General features: G+C 34.9%; 2 protein-coding genes across 3 annotated transcripts; one reads left to right on the forward strand and one right to left on the reverse strand.

Moving 5' to 3' along the window:
- The first annotated feature begins 862 nt into the window (after positions 1-862).
- On the forward strand, positions 863-8,470 carry LOC121375149 (sterile alpha motif domain-containing protein 15-like). The gene is made up of 4 exons (XM_041502416.1): positions 863-1,014; positions 4,730-4,828; positions 7,206-7,293; positions 7,709-8,470. Exons 1-4 carry the CDS (start codon positions 886-888, stop codon positions 7,870-7,872), a joined length of 480 nt encoding a protein of 159 aa, XP_041358350.1. The 5' UTR covers positions 863-885; the 3' UTR covers positions 7,873-8,470.
- Positions 8,471-11,293: 2,823 nt separating this feature from the next.
- On the reverse strand, positions 11,294-26,520 carry LOC121375869 (translation initiation factor eIF-2B subunit gamma-like). Of its 2 annotated transcripts, none has more exons than XM_041503545.1 (12): positions 26,386-26,520; positions 23,297-23,568; positions 22,106-22,263; positions 21,185-21,350; positions 19,522-19,627; positions 19,011-19,100; positions 18,196-18,317; positions 16,839-17,029; positions 15,185-15,268; positions 13,488-13,636; positions 12,799-12,902; positions 11,294-12,293 (listed from the first exon to the last, which is right to left on the reverse strand). In XM_041503545.1, exons 2-12 carry the CDS (start codon positions 23,442-23,444, stop codon positions 12,241-12,243), a joined length of 1,371 nt encoding a protein of 456 aa, XP_041359479.1. In that variant the 5' UTR covers positions 23,445-23,568; positions 26,386-26,520; the 3' UTR covers positions 11,294-12,240. The 2 variants fall into 2 exon arrangements, with proteins under 2 accessions (XP_041359479.1, XP_041359480.1); XM_041503546.1 differs by having other exon boundaries at positions 26,390-26,487.
- Positions 26,521-26,621: the final 101 nt, after the last annotated feature.

The following is a 26,621-nucleotide window of genomic DNA, read 5'->3' on the forward strand; positions in this document are numbered from 1 at the left end:
CACTTCGGTTCTACGGAAATGGATAATCTAAACAAAACATAAGTAATATTTAATTTCGGTGATCATAAACGGCTCTGCTAGTGTTTAAAAACAAGGGTATGTCCCTTTAATGCTCAAATGAAGAATGGGTTAATCAACGCTAGATTTGCACTAATAAAACAATAATTCTCAACATTTTCAAAGACCTGCTTACACTATATTATGACAGAAAATAAAATTAACTTTTTTTACAACCATGTTTCACTGGGATTCTTTTCGTGATAGTGGTGTGTAAGTCTGTCCGTTTTATAATGTGTAATGGTTGGGTCAGACTATCAACTTTTACGACGAAGTTGGCAGACTGACGGTTGCGTTGTAATTTCCCCAACTCCTGACTGACGACGGGTGCGCTTAGCTTAACAACTAATGGGTTATACGATGAGAATCGAGTTGTAGGGCCTACATAAGTGCTCAGACTAGAAACTGGACACAGTCGTAGAAGTCATAACAGCAGAAAGTTGGTCAACTTTATGCTAGCAGTTGGTAATCTGACCCTAGCATAATGTGTAAATTACTAATGCTAGTTTAAGACTATCAACTGTCACGACCAAGTTGGCCTACTCGACGATTGTGTTTTAATTTTCCAGAAGTACGACGGATGCACACAGAACTTTAGATTAACAACTAATGATTTGTTACAATGCAACTACGTATCACCTGAGGACGAGCGATCGCTAGACTACATAGTTCGCGAACGTTCGGCCTCCTGAACATATTACATAAAATGATCATGATTGTACGGGCTATACAATCGGAATAGTTCGGAAGGTGTACCGAAATTATCCGATTGGAGCATGTATGTTTCGACCAAAAAGATCGAGACTATGCCTAGAAACAGAAAACAACATGGCTGCGGGAAGTGCCAGTACCAGCAAACTTGAGGATTTGAAAGATGAAAATGTTCCAGTAGCTTTGTACTGGTCTTATAGCCAAGTCGCAGATTGGATACAAGATCTGGGATTCCCACAGTACAAGGTTTGTTAGTAAATGTTCCGTTTTCTCTATTCCGTGACATCACCCGCAAAAATAGGCTACCGCCACACAATTTCGATCGATCTGTTTTCGTTACTACCTTTGCAGTCCGAACAGACATAGAATGTGTGTGAGGTTTTTTGTTTGTTACTGCTGTAATTAAAGCCAAATTCTTCCAAAACGGCATTAGCCAACTTCATGGTGTAACCTCGAGTTGCATGCCTGCTTGGTGTTAGTTTCATAAAAATAAACTCGAATGTAAATGCACATTATTGAGTTTATAGGGCCGACAACATTTTCCATTCGCAAACACAGAGCCGTTCTAAGCAATTTTGCTCGGAACGGAATTATGGTCGAAATAGCGACTACCACCACCTTTTCCCACCCTAATCGTGTAGAGTGATCTTTTTCGAGCATATGCAGACTAAGAAATACTTTCTTTGAAACGATCTTCACTTTGAATTAAAGCTGCACACCCTAGTTCCATCCAGCAAAAATAAATTATAATTTGGTTAATTTACAAACCTGTAACACACTTAGATCACGTTTTTATCAAATGGAGTGAAAAAGCAGGTTTTATATCGATAAATACCATGGGAATCCCCATGTCCCAATTGCTTGAAATAATTTTGAAAGTTAGTATTCTGATGTCACCGGTAGATGTCGCTCGAAGCACAACAATGCCTCCGTCACGACAAATTTCACAGACTTGGGGTGTGTTCCTTTCACCTCTCCTGGACATGTTCCAACTGTTCTGTCCTGGTTGTATCCCCTCTCTAGATATCGAAAGACTTAGCAAAATTATTGGTTTTAAGGGTTTGTAACATTTTGTATTGAGACACTTACTTGTCTGAACTTTATTGTTACTGAAAATGTTCACGAACTGTGAAGAAATATCTCACAAATGAACAACAAGCAAACAACAACAAATCGGATGTTGATTGCACAAACCTTGCACGAGAAAACAAACCGAACCAAAATGATAACGGTCACGTGGTATACCAACGTCTGTGACGTTTACACAGGAAGATTCCCTCTAAAAATAGATTGGACCTCGCTTGCTTAACGTTTTTTTTTCGAGTGCACGCGGCATTTTAAGAAATACAAAAAATGCATTTCGTGGTTTTACAAACATCAGGATTACCAAAAAGCACTTCAGGTGAATGTGTATTCTAAATAATAAAATGTAAGTAAAGTGCAATTTTATTTGTGAAAAAATGGGTTTAATAGCGAAAAACAACGCCGTAATGGTTAACAACTAGCCGTAACTAGGGCATGTCCCTTTAAAGGAAAAACGACCGACTGTACGACTTGGGTTTAAAACGCGCGGTGCATTATGGGAGGAAAATGAAACTCGGAACAATCTTGTATGTGGAAAAGGATCGTTCCATAATGAATAAAACAAAAACCATAAAACTAAAAATTAATTAAAGTTAATAAAATAACTTTAAAAGTAGAAATAAATTAAAGTTAATAAAATAAAATAAAATAAATGAAATGAAATGCAATTAAAGTTAATAAAATAACATTTATTAATTAATAGAAATGAAATAAAAATTTATTAAAGTTAATAAAATAACTTAAAAGTAAAAATAAATTAAAGTTAATAAAATAAAATAAAATAAATTAAAGTTAATAAAGTAAAATAAAATAACATTTATTAATTAATAGAACACACACACACACACACACACATACACACACACATATATATACACGATTAGGGTGGGAAAAGGTGGTGGTAGTCTCTATTTCGACCACAATTCTGTTCTGTGTTTGCGAATGGAAAATGTCATCGGCCCTATAAACTCAGTAATGTGCATTTACGTTCAAGTTTATTTCTATGAACTAGCTTGGCGGGTGCACCACTCTTGTCGCTCTGGCGATTGTCTGTAGCCCAGTGGTAAAGCGCTCGCTTGATGCACGGTTGGTCTGGGATCGATCCCCTTTGGTGGGTCCATTGCGCTATTTCTCGTTCTACTACCCTGTGCACCACGACTGGTATATCAAAGGCTGTGGTAAGTGATATTCTGTCAGATGGTGCATATAAAAGATCCCTTGCTACTAAGGTCGATGACAGTCATTCTTTGCACCCATGTTTTGGCGTCATACACAATAATTATAACATATCCAATAGTAATTTTTTTATATGATATATTTGACAAAAGGTACTTTTTATTTCTTTCAACTTTTAAAATTTAAACAATATTTTGTCCAAAATTATTAAAAATAAAAACATATTCACTTGTAACAGTGTCGTCTGCTGGTTATAGAATTTGAACAGGGGTCACGGTTAGTAGACCAATTTTTATTTTAATGTGCCGAAGCATTGTAATAATAGCTAATTTTGAATTTAAATGACGTCAGTATTCCGTTTTAAGAATGCTAGAAAAATTGCAATGCACCTGGATGTGTTTGAAGAAAATCTTGGAATAAAAAATTGGACCTTTTACGAAATATGGATTTCAAGTGAAATTACGGTGAGATATGCTATATTTATTGTGAACGAAGCGAAAACAAGGGTGCGAAAAGTGACCTTAATGGAAACATTTAGTGGGTTTCCTCTCTAAGACTATGACAAAATTACCAAATGTTTGACATCCAATAGCCGGTTATTAATAAATCAGTGTGCTCTTGTAGTGTCGTTAAAAAAAAAAAAATTGATAATTGTCGGACACTTGCCATATTGTCGTATGAGACGGCCTCTGGATGATGGAATCACAAAGTGGGCAATCATGTGACGCAATGTCACGATATAGGTCAGCAACCGTAGAATTCTGCCGTCAAAGTTTGCCAAAGCTTAGCTGAATGTGGGTGCTGTTGGGTTTCTTTCTGCAGTGTGTGTATTAGTGATTAATATGTGGATTTTTCAAATCAAGGAACTCGAAAATGATCAATGTAAAGGTATTTGATGTCAAACATAGAATTGTAGTGGTATTAGAGGGGGAATCTTTGACTACACTTTGATGGGCAGCGATTGTGAAAAAATTACATTGATTGGTATCTGACTGCAATGAGAGCATTATAACCGTCCAAATGTCTGTCTAGCTCTTTTACAGTCAGAGTACTTAGGCTACATTTAGTACAAATCAAGGTGGGCTGGTTGATTGGGTCAAAAACATGATGTTTGTCAAATTGTAACAGAAACACCAATACGACTTAGTGGTTGTTTTCTGACAAAAAATGTGATGTTGATGGGAGATTATCAGTGTTCTTCACAATAAACTTGAGAAAGCTATTTATTATTGTATGTATGAAGTAAATATTGTTTTTATTATATTTAAATTTTTTGCTCATTACACAGAAAATGCATGACACCAGGATATGTTTCTATATTTTACTGTTAAAGGATTGATATTTTATTTAAGAGCCAAGTAAATTTCTATTATAGTTAACTTTTGTTATTTTCAAACTTATCTTGTAGTATGTTGTTATAAAGGGAAGTTATTTACAAATCATATGACTAATTTCATCAGATAAAATGTTTTGATAGTTATTTGTTATGTTTACACTTACTGAGGTCCAATAGATGTTAATTCATCTAGATAAAGGTTTCGGGCCATTATTTACAATCGACTGTGGGAAGGGGGACACAACTCCTCACCCACTCGAGAACCATGTCTTTTGTTTTGTTGGTTTTTTTCTGTACATTTAGAGTATGGTAGTTTTCAATAATACATGTATTATAGTGACTGTCTAATTTAAACTTTGTTTGTAGGCTTGTTTTACAAACAATCTCATTGATGGAAGGCGTTTGGTGATGGTTGAAGCATCCGCATTTCCCAAAATAGGAATAACGGATTTTGAACATATCAAGGTAAATAACACTATATATAGTATTAGTCTTCACCACAAGCAAAATCAGGGTAAGTTATCAATCACTCTTCTGAAATGGTACTAGGGTAGCAATTAAACCTGTATCTGAATATATAATTCTTCAGTACTTAAATAAACTTAGTAAAAAAAATACAAAACTGAAACAAAGAAAGTCAATGATATTCTTTATACCTGAGTGACTTTGCAAGGAAAGGGGTTGATTTTGCTCATTCAGTTTTGCCCAGGACAGGATTACTGTAAATAGCAATTTAGATTAATTTTTTATTATCAGATTTCATACACACAGGTAAGTCACATGCAAGTAAACAAACAAATGTCAGCACATTTCACTGTTTAGATTTTGAACTGTGTTAATTTGATGGATTTGTATATATATGTACCTGTATTTGTATTAAGTTAGGTATTTGGCGTACATGGGTTTTTTATGTGCCAAGTGTTAGTGGGAGGAATTACAAAAATACATGCCTTTGCATTAAATATTTCAGGATAAACTACTTAGATATATTTTATTTAAAAAATTTGTTTTATCATCGGCAAAAACATTGTGATACCTTTATGCAGTGAAGGATCCAAAAACCATGCACTTTTGTGTTCATTTAGTTGTCTCATATTATACTTATGACTACATAAATTGTATTTTAAAAAATGTTCTTTAACTTACACTTGTCACTGACCAGTGTAACTGTTTTTGATATACATGTACATATGTGTATTGAATATAGTTTTAGGATTATTAATATTTGGTTTTAATATTACCTGAATTAAATTTGTTATAAATCAGCATTGCTAATATACTGAACAAAATAAGAAACTTCCACTAACTTTGCTTGAACATAACTTGATGAAAACAAACCGGGGGAATAATTGTTATATATGCGTTTAAAGAGTGTTCCACGATGCATCGTTTGGTGCAAAAATCATGGCCATAGGTTAACAGAAACTGGGAGAAATTTTGACCAAGTGTGGTAGGGGTTAAAAAAAAACCCACCCACTTAATAACGGGTATGACCACCTCTTGAATTGACCACTGCAGTGCATCGCAGGTGCATAGAATTGACTAAAGTGTTGATTTCTGCCTGTGGAATATTGTTCCATTCCTGAATGAGCGCTTGACAAAGTGTTGGGACGACGCCTCAATCGTCTGTCCAGACTATCCCAGACATGCTCGATAGGGTTGAGATCAGGACTTTTAGCAGGCCAGTCATCAATGAAATCAATGTTATTTGTCCTAAGAAAATTTAGTGTCTCTAGCTGTATGAGAGGTGGCATTATCATGCTGAAAAATCAAGATGTTGGCGTTGTTATGGAACAGAGGAATGACGTGATGAGCGAGAATGTCATCGCGGTAACGTTGAGCATTTAAATTGCCATCAATGACGACTAGTGGTGAATGATAACCATGGGCAATGGCTGCCCGGACCATGACACAACCCCCACCCCCGAAACGATCTCGTTCAAGAACACAACAGTCAGCATAGTGTTCATTTCTGCTACGGTAGACGCACACCCTGCCATCACCACGTTGTAAAGAAAATCTGGATTCATCCGAAAAAAGAACAGTATTCCAGCATCGCCGTATCCAATGAGTGTGTACACGTGCCCAATTAAGATATGTGCGTTAAAATGCATCTGACGTAAGGCCGTCGTGCATGTAAACCATTCTCCCGCTGACAATTACGAACAGTTTGCCCACTGATTCGGTTATTATGAAGCCCAGGTGTGTTAGCAACAGTAGCAGTGGCAGTTTGCAATTGATTGCGCAAATGCGTGTTCATGATATATCGGTCTTGACCACGCGTTGTAACACGCGGACGTCCACGACGTGGCAAGTCGTTGGTGCTTCCTGTCGTTCAAAATCTTACGCGAAGATTTCGTATCGCTCAACTAGAACTCCCAACATGCCTTGCAACATCTTCTGTCGACATGCCAGCATCAAGCATGCCAATCGCCCATTCGCGTAAATTATTGGGTATTCTTGGCATACTAAAAATGCTACAATGTAAAAACTTTAATTTTTTTTACAAATTTTGAAGCGTTTTCGTTCACTTGACAACAATGTCAGTAAGACAAGTAAAACAAATTGACCGAATACTACACAGGACATGTCGAACCATGCATGCACGTGCAAATTGAATTTCACGTTGTTGACGATTAACAGTGCAAAAATAATCGATAAAATTCAAGAATCCTGATAATACAGCTCAAGGCTAATACTACCTATATGATTTCATTACACAGTGAATTCTTTTACACAACAAATACTATATGTACAAATCGGAAGTTTCTTTTTTTGTTCAGTATATATATTTTTACTATGCTGAAAATGAATGCTGCTTAATGATTATCATTTTTGTTAGATCATTTCCAAGAGTATTCAAGATCTTCTTACATTAGAAGAGCCAGACTCCACACGTAGCATCTCCTTACCACCTCGGAATAACCTCGGTAAGTGTTGCCTTGCACCGAAACTTGCTGGATCCTAAATACGAATGTTGTTATCTTCCAAATCCCAAGTTTAAAATTTTAGGATAGATTTTACGAAGCCTGTTTTTTGTGATACACGCATGCAACTACATACATTTACAATACTTAAACACCTGTGTTTAACACAAACAGGTTTCATAAATTCTGCCCTTATCGTCCCCAAAAAATAAAAAAAATGTCATTGCTACATTTAAAATATGAAGAATCTTTTATATATTTTGTTCTGGGCAATGTGACCCTAGGTCTAACGAGAAGAAAACCTGCTACTACTGCTAAAGAATAGCAAGGATATCTTTTATATGCATTAACCTACATCCTACCCTTATAGTCTTTGAGTTTGATATTTGTTTGTTTTTTTTTGTTTTTTTTGCTGCAGGTATGTACTTGGAAAAGAAAAGTGTAAAAGGCAAAATCATAGACGGTATGTCTTACCAAAAGTTTCTTCAGGAGCATGCAGATGCCAAGTGGAGACCACCTCTGTCGAATCACTGTCTAATACTGCCATACAACACACCTCCTGGGATAGTGGTATTCAAGTAGATGGTTAAGAAGATTTTCATATTGGAAGTGGCTACCTTTGTTTCTGTGGACGACTTGAGTGTAATCACAAGAAGAGAAATAACCAGATGAAGAGCAATATACCTGAAGATACACAAACTAGACTCACTTCAGATGGTTAACTGTATTTTGTGTATTTGAATGAATGGCAATGTTAAAAAATGTTTTTTGTTTTCAGATGCTGACCATTTTGTTTTAGCTAATCATGCCGATGGCAAATTCTACAAAGGATGACATCATGTTCTACTTTTTAACATGATATTTGATATTAAATTATATACATATTGTTGAAGTATATTTTTTATTCTTCAGGTGTTTTCTGAAATTTTATATTTAGTATTGGTAAGATGTCACAAAAAGTGAACCAAAATTCAAATCCCTTGAACTCTTTAAACAAGCCAAGTTTGTTATGAGTTATTCTAAACTCTTAATAAAGTATATTTATACATCATGAACAAACAAGTTGTTATACAAAGTAAATTTTAAAAATGTGTACATCATGCTGTCTGTAATCATTAGTTCACTTACTGTATGTGTAATAGTGAAATTGTTTCATGATATAAATTTATGTATCTGTGTATTTTTGTCTTTTTATTTTTATTTCAACACGAAGCAGCAAATGATGGGATTTTGTGTAGAGTATGGTTTGACTGAAGCATATTTTCACGGCTAGCTATGGCACTCACCACATTCTCCATTTGCAAATTTTAATTTAATTTGTTGAAATAAAAGTTTTTGTTTAATGACTAGAGCACATGGATTATTAATCATTGGCTATTGGATGTCAAACATTTGGTTATTCTGACATGTAGTCTTAGAGAAGAAACCTGCTACATTTTTCCATTAGTAGCAAGGGATCTTTTATATGCACCATCCCACAGACAGGATAGCACATACCACAGCCTTTGATATTCCAGTTGTGGTACACTGGCTGGAATGAGAAATAGCCCAATGAGCCCACGGATGGGGATCGATCCCAAACCAGCCATGCATCAAGTAAGCGCTTTACCACTGGGCTATGTCCCGCCCCTTGCTGAAATAATTTCATGTAGTAATTGATATATTTGTATTTTGAAAATAATTGGGTTTGTGCAAGGTTTTGAAGTTTAAAAGATAATTAAGTGAAATGTTCTTTCTGCTCATACAAAGCTAGACCCAATTTTGTTGCAATTAAAAGACAAATGAACCTGGTAGAAGACTTCCAACTTACATGGTTAATCAGTATGTTTTAAAGAAAAATCATGAAAAATAATGTTTTGTTTAACGACACCACTAGAGCACACTGATTTATGAATCTTATACTGCTCATCAAGCGAGTGCCTCACTACTGGCGATGTCCCGCCCCCTGAAAAGTCATGTATAAGAATAAGAAATTTGTTATCAAAACAAGAAACCACAAGCTAGTCTGTCTTATCAGTGTTGTATGCAGTATTTTGGAAGACTTCCATGGCAGTATTTAGGATGTATTTGGGCATGAATCCTTCGACACAAGTTCATGCATGCAGTGTAGTTCAAGAGGCCTGCTGCCAATTTCACAAAGCATCTTAAGTTTACGTCTGCGACTAGCATTTATACGTTTACATGTGTTTGGCATCTATTTCACGCAGAAAATAAATTACATCATTATGGAAGATGGAACATTTTAAGGACAAAAGAAAATGAAATATGTATATTTCTAATTATATTTACTGTACTATAATTGTAATAAGAATTGTGGTTTAGTCGTAAATTTTCATGTACATGCAAAACTAGGCTTACAATGTTTTGTGCAATTGGGCCCTGCTATTTACATTTAGCCAGTCATTTTGAAAACATATTTTATAATATTAAAAAAATATTAATTGATTAAATATTTTAAAAACATCATCAATAATAATTAGTGAAGACTTTCCAATTTGTGTTGGTTGAATATTCATGGAATTATTAAAGGCATATCCACTAAGTAGTATACTAAGTATAAGACTGATATTGTACATTACCACAATGATATGTTCGACTAAGTTGGTCTTTAAACCAGACATTGTTTTATTTTTTTATAATTAGCAGCAAGAACCTTTTAGATAATTGTTTTCACATGGAAGAAAGAAAAAATCAAATTTTTTCCTGAATTACCAATTTTAGTGCTACCTCATAACAGTTCCTCGAGTAAGTGTTTTCTGATATCATTAGAGCACATCAATATACTGATGGAAAGAAATAAAGGATCACACAGATAGCAACAAGAAATAATGACTACATCAAAAATCAATTCATATTGTCTGAAGTTGACTTGGAACATATAGGCAGCACAGTCAACACTACAGACATTCAATCCCACATTACAACTTGGTATGAAATATAGACATGACTACGCTAGTAGTGAATTAAATTTGGTCTACAAATTGATGTGTTCCCTTATTTCTTTCCATCATTACATATTAATCAGTGGCAAGAAATCTTGGCACATCCCAAAGCCTTTGATATACCAGCCATGGGGCACTTGTTGTGATGGGAGGAATCCAATCAGAGAATGGGGCTACATCCTATGACTGAGGCACCTCGGGGGACTACTCTTATCATCTGAGCTAGATCTGGCCCCCTTTCTGAGTTGAATGTTTCACCAACATAAACACATTGTATGTTCCACATTGTATTATTTACTCATCATTTTACAATTCTGCTGCTGCAGACCGATGATAAAACAGTGTATCAATCAGGGGTGGGAATTGGTGAACTGTAAAAAAAAGGAAATCTAGTGGGGTCCCAGAAATTCTTGAAATCCTAGGTTAAAATCTGCCATCTGACACATTTTGGAGGAAAGAATGACGAAAATGCGAGGAAACGCAATGTTCCATGAGAGGAAACCAGCTGATCCGAGGAGAATTCCCACCCCTGATCAATGTATACCGAACATTTTGTGGTATCGCAGACTGCCCATTTAAACAAACGTTTGTTTTTGTTTAACACCACTGTGGCACATTGATTAATTAATCATCGGCTACTGGATGTCAAATATTTGGTAATTCTGACTTGTAGTCAACTGAGGAAACCAGCTAATGCAGCAAGGGATCTTTCCCACAGGCAGGAAAGCACATACCATGGCCTTTGACCAGTTGTGGTGCACTGGTTGGAACAATAAAAAACCAAATGAATCCACCGAGGTGGTTCGATCCTGCGACACGAGTACCTCAGCCTACTGAGTTAAATCCTGCCCCTGTGCATTTAAACAATGCTAAATTCTCTGGTTTGCAAACCTTTCCAGATGTGCAAACTCAAATTCTGTTACATTATATATTCTAGATGCTATTGACAATGTCTGGTAATATAAGTAGAATGCCAATGCTATGACAGCTCGCCTGTCCTATGCTGTATAGTAAAAACATAAAACTGTTGCATATCAATCAATATAAAATAAATTCAAATACATGGATGACATTTTCAATTTATTTAAGTTTTTGTTATAAATACACCAAAAACCTATTTTTAAATACGTAAACTGTTTTATTTAAAAAATGAAATCACATTTACAGTAAACAGTACCCCACCATAGCTTTTTCACCATATATGAAAAACGAGGAAGCAGTCCCAATGACATAAATATATGTTAAATGGTCATCTAAGGCAGGATGCTGCAAAACTAGCCTTTCAACACAGGTGGGAGCTCAATTGAGGCAGATATAAGCAAGTTTGGTATTGTATTTCATTCTTATTCTTTTGCTACCAAAACATATTTCCAACAATCATAAATATTTCTGTTTATTCATTTGTTTGTTTGCTATAGACTACTGTTCTGTGACAGATCATTTATTCATGAGACAAGTGATTTGTGACCAGACATTAAAATAATCACTTTCAATGAGTGCAAGATTGATCATTCCTCTTTAAACCAATGGTTTGAAATGCTGACATAAAAACAGTCACTCCTCATGTTAGTGCAACACTTCTTAAAAACAGGTCCATTCTTTAGTCCATGGGCCTAATTCACAAGGCTCTATTAATCAATATCGCATTGTTCTTGCATTTCTTTTTGCATTGAACTGTGAGACTGCAAAGTTGTGAGCGGTTAGTGAATTAGGCCCCAAGGCCAAAATTTAACAGAGTGACTGTAGCACTAAAACACCTTAACTACAACGTAGTTAGGTACTTACGGTGATTTTAGTGCCAAGATAGGTGGGTAAAGTATGGTCATGATATTGCATTTTAGTTTTGTTATTGGCAGTTCAGCTAACCATGTCAGTTGTTCTGTCTTATTGGATTGTATGGCAATATATTCCCACAGCAGCACCTCTTAATGAATGTAACACAGGTGACCAGTTTTTAAATTGTTGTGTCCTGAAAGAACTTTTGTTTCCAGCACACTACATACGTTTTTCAAATTTCCATCATCTTGTCAACATCAATTATAGCTTCATTTGTAAATTTACCTGCAAAACATAAAAATCAGACCACTGTTGAAGAATGTATCTTACATGTACATGACAGACTTGAAAGAAGTACATTATGTAGGTATTCTCTGTGATATGGCATTTGATAGAATGAATCAAGTAATATAGTATTTTTATTTCTATTTTTAAAGAAAGGAAGGAAGGAAATGTTTTATTTAACGACATGCTAAACACATTTTATTTACGGTTATATAGCGTCAGACATATGGTTAAGGACCACACAGATATAGAGAGAGGAAACCCGCTGTCGCCACTTCATGGACTACTCTTTTCGATTAGCGGCAAGGGATCTTTTATATGCACCATCCCACAGACAGGATATTTTTAAAGATAAATCTTACTTTAATAAATGAAAAATACACCTCTAATAACATTATCCAACAAAAGTATAAAATCACTGATTTACTAACTTTGATCAGATCAAACCTACAAAGTCCAGGTCATCTAAATTATGCATCAAAAGCCTGATTTCTACAATACCTACCCATAGCAATAATAGTTTTTGAATGCCCAACAATACAATCCTTCAGTTCACACTTCTCACAAATGGTTGCTCTATCACACACTATGCTGCCAGTGATCGTCGATCTATAGTGCAAAAGAAACATCACATTTAATAATTATATAAAAATGGTACGCTTCAATGGTGGACTGACAATTTGCACAACTTCAGTTTATTATGTTTTCTATTGATAAGAGGTAACGTTTCACTTATAATCTGTAGATATCTTTTTAAAATTATGCATGGTACAAAACATAATTTTAAAAAACTACAAAAAACCTGTTTTAAAGATGAAATCCCACCTTTCCATTCTATAATGAATTCAACTAATGCAAAATACAAACACATCTATGTCTGATTAAACCTTTTTAATATCAGTATTGTGGACTGTACATGTCACTCACAAATTTAGTCACCAACTTTAACTAAACAGGTTCCCATTTGTACTACTTGTAACTACTGTTACTAATAGTTACACCACAAAATAGAATAGAAAACAAAAGCTCAGAAGCACCCTTTTCAACTTTTCTGCATGCATATACACATTCCTTATTACCAGGGGATTCCAAACTATGCAAACAAAAAGGTATGTATCTCGGAAAATCAGGTCAGTGACTAACTATAACAAATGATACAGTGAGAGAAGTACAAAAACAAGTTCAAACACTTACCCTTCAAGGATAGAAACATGGTCCATTATAACAGAATTGGCAACCTTGACCTTGTCCCCTAAACTACAGTGGCGGCCAATCACTGATCTTTTCACAGACACACGCTCTCCAATTGACACTCCTTCACTAACAAGGCAGTCACTGCCTATCTGAAAAAATAACGTACAACTGATATGGGTACTGATGTTAACCATGCGTAGTGGTCAAACAAGGGTCGACCCAGAAACTAATTTAGGGAGGGGACATAGAGCAAAAAGGCACATGGACCAATCCCTGAAATGAGCACCCCAATAAAAGTTTGGAATTTTTGAAATAAAAATTGGAAACAAATTATACACAAATTGGACACTTATATTTTTAAGTTTGTCAGAAATATTTTAAGCCCTATATTAGCAAAACAATTAATAAAAAATAGAAAATCCTTGTATGTGTTATAACATGGGAATCTGATACAGTAGAATTTGCCTAAACTGAATCTTGACAAAACCAGATTCCTGTTAAAACCGAACAAATTTCTAGATCCTGAATTCTTTTGTTATGTATTTTGGGTATCAAAACCCTTAAGAAGCCAGAACCTGTCCTTTTGGGAGACTGGACAGATTTGTGTTATCACTAAAAATTAGATTCTTAATCAATTAACATGTAAAAACCAGATATGTGACCCCAACAGCATAATCATTTAACATGTTGCAATATTTATTGTGATTAAAAAACAAAAAGCAGTTTTCAATTAAATTGTTATCCTTTTATATATTACACATGTTCTTCTATGTGTATAGTATTGTAGTCATATGCTTATGCAAATGTAATCTATAATTATTAATAACATTATGTTTATTATATAATATATGAACTTGTTTCGAAATATTTCAGACTGATTTGGCCAATTCCAATTTCCGTGGTCTAGTGGATAAGCTGCTGGACAATCAAGCTGACGACAGTGGTTCAAATCCCATCAAAGCTGGCTCACACATTCATTCATCTTTCTTCTATCATCTATCATTCTCATTATATTAATATAAAAAACTTTAATTTTCTCCCACGATTTCATTCTGTTTCGACCCTTTCTGTCAGTTTCCTCCAACTCTCTCCTCTGAGCTGTCCACACCATCACTTACCGGTCTCAACTTCCTCCACGGGTGCAGTCTCTGTGTATTTCCCTGCACCCACCTGGCATCCTCGTCCTCTGCTGCTAATAAAGCTGGTCTGACCCACGGCACTAACTAACGACCGCCAGTAGTAGGGGTGCATAGTATGTGTTACAAGTGCCTCTTAACAATGCCAGAAGTAATTACTGAACACTCCCCGAAGTGGTCAGACTAAGCCCACAGCTAAAAGCTGATGGGAAATGACAGGCGTGTGGCACAGATAGCCACACACCTGTTGTGGTTGGAGAGAAAAGGACTGGGATGTGGAGGTGGACAGCGAAAGAAGTTGAAAAATAGGATGAGTTGCCAAATCGGGAAGAAATGAGATGGAATTCAAAGGAGAGAAAGGAAAGGGGGCGGTGGGATAAAAAAATCCCCAAAAAACTGTTTAACACTGTCAGCAAATTGCAAACCGTATCGCTCTCTAAACAGAATAATTGTTGAGGTCCCAACGTAATCGGGCTTAGACTAAGATATATACCAACCAGCTTCCACATCAAAGAACACTATCATCCCTGAGATATATAAGTGTTGTATATAGTGACAAACCTGTGACTTTTCTTTGATTGTTGTGGAGGGGTGAATGTTGTTAATCTCTTTGTTAGGTGCTAGAGTACCCAGAAGCCTTGGTATCTGTAAGACAAACATTAACACAGGGCTCGAATTTAAGAATTTTTCTTCCATGGCAATTAAACAAAACTGCTGTGGGTTAAATGGCCCATCAACAGCAATTTAAAGCCTGCCCACAACAATTTTATTTTTCTTAAATGACTTTTGTAACAAATAAATAACACTGAAAGGTTATTTTGCTGTATATAGATTAAATGTACTAATGTTAGATACTGGCAGATAATGTACATCAGGTGTAAAGAGCCTTGTACTGTTGGTGATGCTCCTGACCTACAGCAATTTATATTTCAACAAAGGCAATTGCCGTTGGTGCCGTCATTAAATTTGAGCACTTTTAACATCCGCAACATGTTATACTGGATTATTATTTTTATTCAGATTTATTAGACTCCCATTGAAGAAAACAATATGAGATTTATGGTATCATACTGCAATATCACACACAACAATGACATAGGCACTAAAACCAAACTATCCATTGAAATTAACACGACTGATACTGATTACTCCAATGTAGAAGGTGATTGCAAGCAAAACATCATGTACATAGGTTTTAGTTGAAAAAGATGTTTAAATGCCTTTTCAATCTGTTTTTTTGAGGATTTGTAAGAAATAGAATTCTCCATTTCTGTCTGTTAGGCCAAATAACAAAATAAGTTATATTTTATTTGAGCAATGAAAACATTTAAATTTTTGACGGATTCGGCAATCTCCGATTGAAAACCCCCCACTTATTTGGTGCCAAATTTGTTACGTGATCAGAACGGTCATTCTGTCTTTTGTTTTCACTAACTATCGTCTGATATTTTGTCCTCAATTGCAGATATAATTGGTTGTAACTGATGATTTTTACTTTCTGTCATTCTGTTTATTCAGCAGTTCTTTATAAAATATTATAAACTTTTCATTTTGGGTGGATATCACCGCTTATAAAAACAACGGAAGTGGTAGTGTTTATCATTAAAATCATTTATCTTGGGTGCCAAATAATATATACACCGCGATAATATTTTATTACAGCGATCGATTCATTCGATGAAGATGGAAATAACAAAAAATGTATCCAACATTTACAAACATCTTTAATGTTTTTCGTAAATCTTGAAATCCTTATGAAAATAATATTAAAACTTTGATTGGTTCAGCAAAACTGTAATTGCCCGTGAATGTCAGACTAATAACATCTTCGGTTCAATTAAAAGACGAGTCTGCTTGTATTTTGTATGAACTTTTTTGTAGGCAAAATAAGGAGGATGTCTTTCCACAAAGTCTATTAACACATATGGTAACCAAGCTCCCACACGCCCCCTCCATTTAGTGTAGTGCTGTGTGGCCGCCTTCCTTTAATTTTCACCCAGTGAGAACACTAAAAATTATATGTCTAAATCACCAAATGGTTGACATCCAATAGCTGATGATTAATAAATCAATGTGCTCTTGTGGTGTTGTTAAACAAACTTTAACATTACTAGCAGGCATACCTCTACTGCAAAGCATAATTTTAGTGGCAATTAATACACACTTTGGATAACTTGTTTATAGCATGAAAATTAAAATCAACAATATACAAGACCTGTCTGTTTGCTTCACAATATGTTCCAAGTGTATTTACACGAACACAGAAACCTTCTTCTTGTATATATGCATAGCACCGGATGTTGTCACCATGGAAACATTCTTCCATGTCTCCTTCATGGTCTATCCATGTTGAAAGGTCCCGGACCATGCGTGTCAGCTGATCTTCACTAGTAAAACTGTGGATATCTTAAAATCAATAAAAAAAAATTCAAATACCCTAAACCTTGCAACAATGCACTACACATATTTATACATGCATTAACCAAGCCAAGAATAACTTTTTAATTTGTAATGCCAATCTACATTAAAATTCCTCTTTTTTTTTAATTATGCCAAATCCAATTTATTTTCTGCATATGAATCACATATTAAGCTTAATAAGGGCTGTCCATAATTTTCAACATTTTCATGAGCGTACAAACAGTACACTTTTGACCACCCCCATCCCCCCCCAAAAGTGTACATCCCCAAATGAAAAATGTTGATCGACATTTTTCATTTTTTTTAAAAGTGTACGCTGGCCCCTTAGCCACCTCATACGGTTTGTATGCTCGTGAAAATGTTGAAAATTATGAACGGCCCCTAACATGACACTATTTGTACAGACCTTTTCACAACCTAGAAACACATAGCACAGTTTTGTTTTGAGTTAATAATACTGTGTAATGTTTATAAATGACTATAGAACTAAAAGTTTGCAACTTAACAATTATGAAGTTTTTGTCTTCTTTATGGTAAACTGCTTGACTCAAGATTTCAGCTAATGGTCATGTCTACAGTCTTGAAGATACAGGCACTAGGTTTTAACACTATGGCACATTTAGAGACATTTTTGATAATTAAAATCAGAGATTACTTAGATTTTATTGTTTGTATCATCCATTTCTGGTCATTTTGGTCTTTACAATACCACAAAGAGTATTTTTCACATTTTAAAAAATGCACATTCCTCAGAGAAGTAATGGTTATGGAGATGAGCTATAGTCTAATTTTAAGGATATTTCCCCTTTTCAATGCCACATACTCTTGTTTCACTCCGTTTATCGAAATGTGTTACAGATTTGTAGACTAACCAATCTTAGTGTCCATTTTCACTGGTTGAAACTAGGGTTTGTGACTTTAAGATTAGATGCCAGTGTATGAAGGCAGACTGGAGATGGAAGAGAGGATTTTTATCCAACAATCCACAGACTGAACAAAAGTAAAAAGATATGAGAAGCCAAAAATATATAAGATTGGTTAGGTTATATATGATAGTCAATAGTGCAATTATTTTCCAATGTACAATCACCCTCAAAGAGTGTGTTGTTTAACCTTGTGTTGAAGTGCCAAGCGGATGGATGTAAACATACCTGACTTTGTATCCATGGAAGCTAATGAAACATCAGGCTGCGGAACTTCCAGTGGTTTTGATTTGGAAAACTGTTTCTTCACTAAATATGGGATTAATTCACCTTTGATTGTGGAAATTTTTCTACAAAGTATAAATCACTGTAATGCTTACAAAATAATGTGTGGAGCTTTTGGTCGTATGTTATTGTTCTGTTAATTGAAAGACTATGCATACAGACAATCATAACCTCTTCATATAACTCTAACAAATTGTGTCAACACTAACAAATCAGGACCATCAACAGAGATGTGAGAGAGGCTGGAACTAAAAAGCTTACTGTTCACCTTCTTTCTTCCCAAGTCGAACAAAGGCTTTCAAATAGTATATCCTGGATTGGACAAAACTGGCCAATCACAGCAAAGCTGACAAAATCCAGCCATGGGAATGTACTATCCGTGAATACTACTTGTGATTGTGCGATACTACTTTCATTTGCACATCGTTTTTTGGGGGTTTTTTAAAGATGAAATGGAAAAGTGCATTTTCGCATTTCCGCATAGCTCCAACATCTCTGTATCAGTGAACGTGTGGACGGAATTTAGCATTATCAATATAAGCCAACTAATCATCTTTGGTAATCAAGTTGTTAAATACCCTAGCATGTCTTACAGTGAAACTTTATTAATCCAGATTAATGGCAAGCTGCTAATTAATAGGAAAAAAGAAAAGCAAAAGAAAAATAGAAGGGTGGCAAAATGTGACAGTGGGGTGGCAACTGTGATAGGGCTATTCAAGGTTTTAGTCAAAACTAACAGATAAAACGTTTTTATTTACTTGTTTTCAGCAACAAAATTAACAACCCATTTCTTCATAAAGTAAAGATGACAGTCTGTTATTCTTGATCTGATGTTAATATAAGGATGTCTATAAAAAAACAAAAACAAAGAATTTTACACACATGAAACCAACACACTATCAGAAATGATCATTTCTGTAAAATCTGAAGGCCTGATAACATAAAGAAACTGGTTAAATACCTCTGTAATATTTTAGATGTAATCTAGTATATATAGACACATTAACAAACAAACAAAAAAACACACAAAAAAAACAATAATCAACTACAGAGTTCAGTAGGATAAACTAATCCATAAAATAAAATTTCAAAATCCATGCGCTGAAGACGTTCTTCACTATGGTAAATAAATGTATGAATCCTGACTTTGAAAAGTGCAGGCAATTAATAACAATGTCACTCATAAAAACATGTGCTATATTTTACATGTTAATTTCTCATTAAAACACTAAATAAATTAATTGGTATGATGTTTACAAATGCACTGACTTTTTTAAGAGAGATTTCTTGAAAGTTATGTACTCCTCCAAATCTGCCTCTGAGGTGAGAAACAAAACTCTCTTCCCACTTTCATCAAAACCAATAAAATCTCGCTCTGAAATCAAAACAATCTTGTCAAAACAGAAAGTAAAAAATCACAGTATCTATAGAACGGACATTTTAAGTCTACAATGACATAAGACAAAGCTTTGTTTTAACGACACGAATTGAGCACATTGATTGATTAATCATCGGCAGTTAGATGTGAAACATTTGGTAATTTATAACTAGTACTCTTAGAAGCCACCCCATTAAATTTTAAATTTTTTTGCAGGAAGGGATCTTTTATATGCACTTTCCCACAGACAGGACAACAGAAACCATAGTCTTTAATAAACCAGTTGTTGGTTGGATTGGGGCAAAACCCAATCAGAGAATGGTTCCACTGAGGTGGTTTGATCCTACGGCACAAGCATCTTGGATGAGTGCTCTACCGACTGATCTAGATCCCACCCCCACACATTTTAAGACATGTCATTTATGCCTCACAAACCATGGCTCAAAGACATGTCATTTATGCCTCACAAACCATGGCTCAAAGAAATGTCATTTTCTGCCTCACAAACCATGGCTCGAAACTGAAATTAAGCAGGCAGCAAAGTCTGCACAATATGTTTTCTAATAGTGCACTAGACAAGCAGCTTTTGTTTTGATCTTATTTTTGACAATATTCCAGATATATAAAAAAATTCTTCATTTTCAAGAGTGATAATATAAACCATAAACTTTATCCACGTTTGTTTCAAGGCTTCATATTGCTGTTAAAAAAGTTACATTGTAAGTCTAAAAAAAAGAAGAAAGAAATGTTTTATTTAATGACACTCAACACATTTTATTTACGGTTATATGGCATCAGACATATGGTTACGGACCACACAGATTTTGAGAGGAAACCCGTTGTCGCCACTACATGGGCTACTCTTCCGATTAGCAGCAAGGGATCTTTTATTTGCGCTTCCCACGGCCTTTGTTGAACCAGTTATGGATCACTGGTCGGTGCAAGTGGTTTACACCTACCCATTGAGCCTTGCGGAGCACTCACTCAGGGTTTGCAGTCGGTATCTGGATTAAAAATTCCATGCCTCGACTGGGATCCGAACCCAGTACCTACCAGCCTGTAGACCAATGGCCTGCCACGACGCCACCGAGGCCGGTGTGTAAGTCTAAAAGTTTGTTTTCTTTAACAACACCACAATAGCACATTGATTAATCATCGGCTATTGAATGTCAAACTTTCTGTAATTTTGACATTTAGTCTTAGAAAAGAAACTAGCTGAATTTTTCCATTAGTAGAAAGGTATCTTTTATATGCACCATCTCACACAGGACAGCACATACCACAACCTTTGATATACCAGTCGTTGTGCACTGGCCGGAATGAGAGAAATAGCCAAATGGGCCTACAGATGGGGATTGATCCCACACTGACTGCATATCAAGCAAGTGCTTTACCACTGGACTATGTCCTGCCCCACTACAAATCTAAATACGAGTCTTAATTTTGAGATCAACATCTAGAACTGCTTTTCTATTTCTAGTGTTAAAAGATTGCTTCCCACTTCATAAATCAATTACGTGATTTGCAAACTGTAAACAGAACTTTCAAGACAACCTGCTTTCTTTCTGGACTTCACTCCCGGAGCAGGCACATCAGCATACTGTTCAGGAAGGGGAGATAACAACATGGTGATGGAGGAATCATAAGCACGGTGAATATTAGCAACTTGGTGCAGACTGATATCGGATATCAAATCACAGCTGACAACAAGAACATCCGTCTGTAACATACAAAAAAAAGAAGAAGAAGAAATGTAGTGAATTTTCATACATAGTATGAGAATATTAGAGGGCATGATGAAAATGACAAGCAGGTATTGAGCTAACAAAATCAATACTTGTTTATACAAAGTTTGAATATTTTTTTGTAAAAACATTTGGATATATTTAACATGTATACTTGGGTTTTTAATATCATGAGCATCTATCAATACAGATTAACAAATAATTATTAAAGATTTTCTAAAGACTGCATGCAATAACTAAAAATTAAGACATTAAAAATAATCAAATGGCAATTCACAGGTTTTAGATTTTGTTTTACTTCACTTGCTATGGGGCCAGTAGATTTAAACATTCATTGGCCACATTTAAAATTTCAGTTGCCCAATTTTAACCATAGATAAAATAAAAATCAATTAGTAATAAATACTGCATGTAGATTTTATAAAAGCAAATCAAATGCAGCCACATTTTTCATATACAATTGTAGTTGGGTTTTTATCTACCGTAGCCATCGTGCTCGACCAAAATAACCCTTGCCTTGGGCATCGGACCACCATATTCTAGAACGTATAACAAATTATGTTTATGTATAACATTAATAATAATTATACATAAAAAAATTATTTAGTATATTACTATCCTTTATTGTATTACTAAATCATGTTTTTCTCCAATAATTTAAATAATGATTACTATACAAGCATAACAGTTACTGTTATTAACTTTATGAATCAACTTGTGCTACTAGTACCTTAATTTTGTCCTTTATTGAACGTAGCGAATCAGCAGTACCGAGGTAGTCACTGTCTGGTATGCACACAAAATCAATCTTAATTTTAACATCACACACTTCACACAACAGTCTCTGTGCCTCTCCGACAAATGACTCCAACACCACCACTATAACCTCTGTAATAAACAAGAAGAATACAGAAAAAGAAAGAAATGTTTTATTTAATGACGCACTCAACACATTTTATTTACATTTATATGGCGTCAGACCACACAGATTTGGAGAGGAAACCCGCTGTCGCCACAACATGGGCTACTCTTTCCAATTAGCAGCAAGGGATCTTTTATTTGCACTTTGCACAGGCAGGATAGCACAAACCATGGCCTTTGTTGAACCAGTTATGGATCACTGGTCGGTGCAAGTGGTTTACACCTACCCACTGAGCCTTGCGGAGCACTCACTCAGGGTTTGGAGTCAGTATCTGGATTAAAAATCCCATGCCTCGACTGGGATCCGAACCCAGTACCTACCAGCCTGTAGACTGATGGCCTAACCACGATGCCACCGAGGCCAGTAAGAAGAATACAGAGGCTGAAATACTGATAACTTAACACCTTTGGTTGGTACAACTCATCACAGTCTGGGAGACATTTCTGTCTGCCTGCCGAAAAGACTGGCACCGATTTAAAAAAAACAAAACAACAAACAACATACTTCATCTGGGACAATTTAATTTTATTCTGATGAACAGAGTTAATTTAAATATAATTTTAGCTGAGTAACAGCAACCTTTTATAGTGAGTTAAAAGGAAATGACACTGTTGCATCTGTGTGGGAACTTTAAGATCAATTGACCATGGCTAAAAACCCTCTTTTTTCCCTTTAAAAAAAAAAAAAAATGGCTATATCTTAAAATTTAGAACTAACCTAACCAAGCCTCAGGATTTTTAATGTTTGGGGAGAACAAGTTTTTTTTGTTCTGTGCTTATGATTATTGGTACCCACCAGAAACTGTTTTTCAGTAATTATGGTAATGATGAATCATGTTACATTCATGAGTAATGGACTTTTGGTTCTATAATTTTACACACATGAAACCAACACAGTATCGGAAATTATCATTTCTGTCAAACTCTGAAGGCCTGATAGCTTAATTTTTTTTATTCTTTTAGTACTGCATTTATCACTCACAAAATCAACATTACAAACCTTCAAAACCAGCCCTTTCCAATGCATTGACTGGATACCACAAAAGGGGATAGTTGCCAACTGGAAGCAAGGCTTTCGGACATCGAGAAGTCAGGTCAGTCATTCTGGAGCCAGTGCCCGCTGCCATGACAACGGCTTGAAACTCCATGGTTTTACAACAACTTAGAGTTTACTACAAAAATGTCACCTCACAAACAGATCTTGTGCTGCATTCACAATTTTACACTATATTTAAGGACACTGTTGTTTCAGAAGGTTCTCCACATGTTCATCTAAAAAAGCAAAGGTATTTTATGAAAATTACTTTAAAATTGGAAAGTTTTACAAGTCATGTTTACAAAAAATAATATGGACAAGTAAGAATGCAAATCACACTTGCCCGTGGTTGTTCCTGTCAAATGATCTATGGGGTATATCTATTAATTTGTTCCTGTTTTCTTTTATTAATCATGCTGAATGCAAAATTATTTTTTTTACAAATAAGTAATGCTGTTTTATTGAGAATTTAATTTTGCATTCTTACTTGCCCACAATATTTTTCCACCTGCCCATCCAAAATATTTGCTTGTTTAAGTGAATAAATAATGAAACTGGTATAATATGTCATATGTAATTATTATATTTTATACTAGCTTAGTATATATGTATTATATTATATTCTATGTATCTCAGTCTGTACCTTGCAAGCATTCTAACAAGCAATCTGAGTGCTGTGGAATATACAAATGTATGCAGGCATGAAAGGAATAGTATTTATTACATACCTATTCAATCTTACTATAGTGATAAAGACATTTTCAAACTGTGTAATAAATTTATTTTGTATCGCAAATATGTGCAATCTGGACCGGAACTTTTAAATGGGGAATTCCCTTTTTATTTTTACATCAGTTAGCACCTATTAGTTACTGACGTCATATATGATTTACAAATTATGTCACATCGTATTTGAAACATTACACAAGACTGCCGCAAAGTATAATTCTTAACGTTAAGTAAATCCATTAAGGGAGTATTAATCATAGATTTAAGAAAAAGTTGTTATGACGTTAAATTAAAAGTTTTTTTGTAGTACTTAACATAAAAGAAGGTATGTAATAAATAGAACTTCACATACGTTGTTTTCGCTTTCTATTTATTGCACTCGTTTATTTTGCACAAGAACATACCACTCGACCGCTACACGGTCTTGTGGTACTGTATATATTCTTGCGCAAAATAAACTTGTGCAATAAATAGGAAGCGAAAACAACATATGTGAAGTTCTGTATATTTATTGGCAAATGAACTGTCCTGTATCCAACCACTAGTCATTTAAGTAACAACTGGCTGGACTAACTCTAGCTTTTTTAAATTAACCAATTTGGATAAACATTTTAAATTTTTGCTCAGTCAAACATAACACCTATATATTGAAAGGAATACTCGTGAGTTAAGACTTTCCCAAAGATATTTGAAGCATAGGTCCGAACGAATTCTGGTCAACCAAGTTTAGCAAAATGTTAAATGTTTTAGCCAAAATGATCTTAACAAATACTGAATACTATTATTTAAAGTGGGTTTATAAAAGGAAATGAATGTTACAAATCAATGTCATTTTCCGGTCTTAAAAAAACAAGGAAGTCAGTACAAGGAAAATTGCTAGAACATTGTTTTTGGCTCTCCTACTTTTCCCCACCACCATTTTTTATTTTTAATTAGCAGCTTACCATTACATGAACTTAGACTGTTACATAAGACTTATAAAGATTCTCTGTACTATGCTTATCTAGTGTAATTGACAACTCATATAAGCAAGACAATTAATTAATACATAAAGGATGTGTACTGTATCAAGTAATGCCTTCACTATTGAATATATTCTATTATAAATCAATTTGTCCTATATTTAGTTTATTATATATGTTCTCCTATGTCTTTGAAATGGTCTGAATGTAAAGAAAGTTATGTTCTGTAAAGTCAACACTAAAGTCATTTTGCATATTATATACATGTTTGTATTTGGTTACCGGTATGTCTAATTTTGTTTTGAAGGCCTGGAAATAATTTTTGGTTGTTCCTGTCAAATGATCTATGGGGTATATCTATTAATTTGTTCCTGTTCTCTTTTATTAATCATGCTGAATGCGAAATTAATTTTTTACAAGTAAGTAATGCCGTTTTATTGAGAATTTAATTTTGTAACTGTTCACTTGCCCATGGGCACGTGACATCTTGCCCATCATTTGCCCGACCATCATATTCCATATGCCCTGGGCGTTGGTATTTGTTAATCATTGCTTGTGATTTAAAAAAATGTACCTTTTACGAAATACAGTAAGATGTGTTATATTTATTGTGACAAAGCCAAAACAAGGCTGCGAAGAGTGACTGTCGTCAACACTGTCATTAATAATGTGGTTCGGATGGGAGAAGGTCAACTCATCCCCTACCAACTTGCCCCAGCTGTTGAGTCAGCTTGCCCCACACCGTTTATTCAACTTGTATCATTACCATTTTATTAATTAAATATAACAATAGTTTAAGCAATAATGTGCATTAAATATTGTTTAATATGCACACCAGTAGGAGTTCAAAAGCCTTGACTGATCATTCCTTTACAAATATAAGGGACAAACTCATAAACGTTGTTAAAATAGGTTTGACAGTTCACTGTAATTGATTATTGGATCTCCCCAATATAAAACTGTTTTAATAAGTGGTCGTAATACCAGAGTTTCACTGTAATATTAATAAATAAAATTAAAAATGACACCAAAGTTGTAGACATCCATTTTTAATTTCGTCACAATTATTTACGGACAGTAAAGTTTGGGGCGAGTTGTCTAAACATCGGGGCGAGTTGACCAAACGCTGAGATGAGTTGGTAGGGGGAGAGTTGGTTTTGGGGCGAGTTGACCAGCATTCGTTCGGACCTATGGCAATGCCAGCAGCCATGGTTCAAATAACTTTGGTAAAGCCGAACTCACGAGTATTCCTTTCAATATATTATTATATAGGTGTTACGTTTGACTGAACCAAAATGAAAAATCTGCCAACCTTATTAACAAACACTTAAACAAAATTCTAACATGCATATATTGACTTACATACTAATAAAAAGAAAAATATGTTTGCTGTTCTGACGAAATAAGGCACATTATATTGACTGGACCACTGTTTAAATAAAGGCTGTTGTAATTTGTTAAAACGAGCGTATACAATTATTGAAAAACAGTATATTCTTCTGGTGTATTGTGCTCCATTATTTGGGTGAGACCACACACTTGTAGAGGGCTTTTTTTTTCAATAAAAGTTTTGCGTACATTCATTTGTTCTTTTGGCC

The sequence above is a fragment of the Gigantopelta aegis genome, chromosome 6, assembly GCF_016097555.1.
Source record: "Gigantopelta aegis isolate Gae_Host chromosome 6, Gae_host_genome, whole genome shotgun sequence".
Lineage (NCBI taxonomy): Eukaryota > Metazoa > Mollusca > Gastropoda > Neomphalida > Peltospiridae > Gigantopelta > Gigantopelta aegis.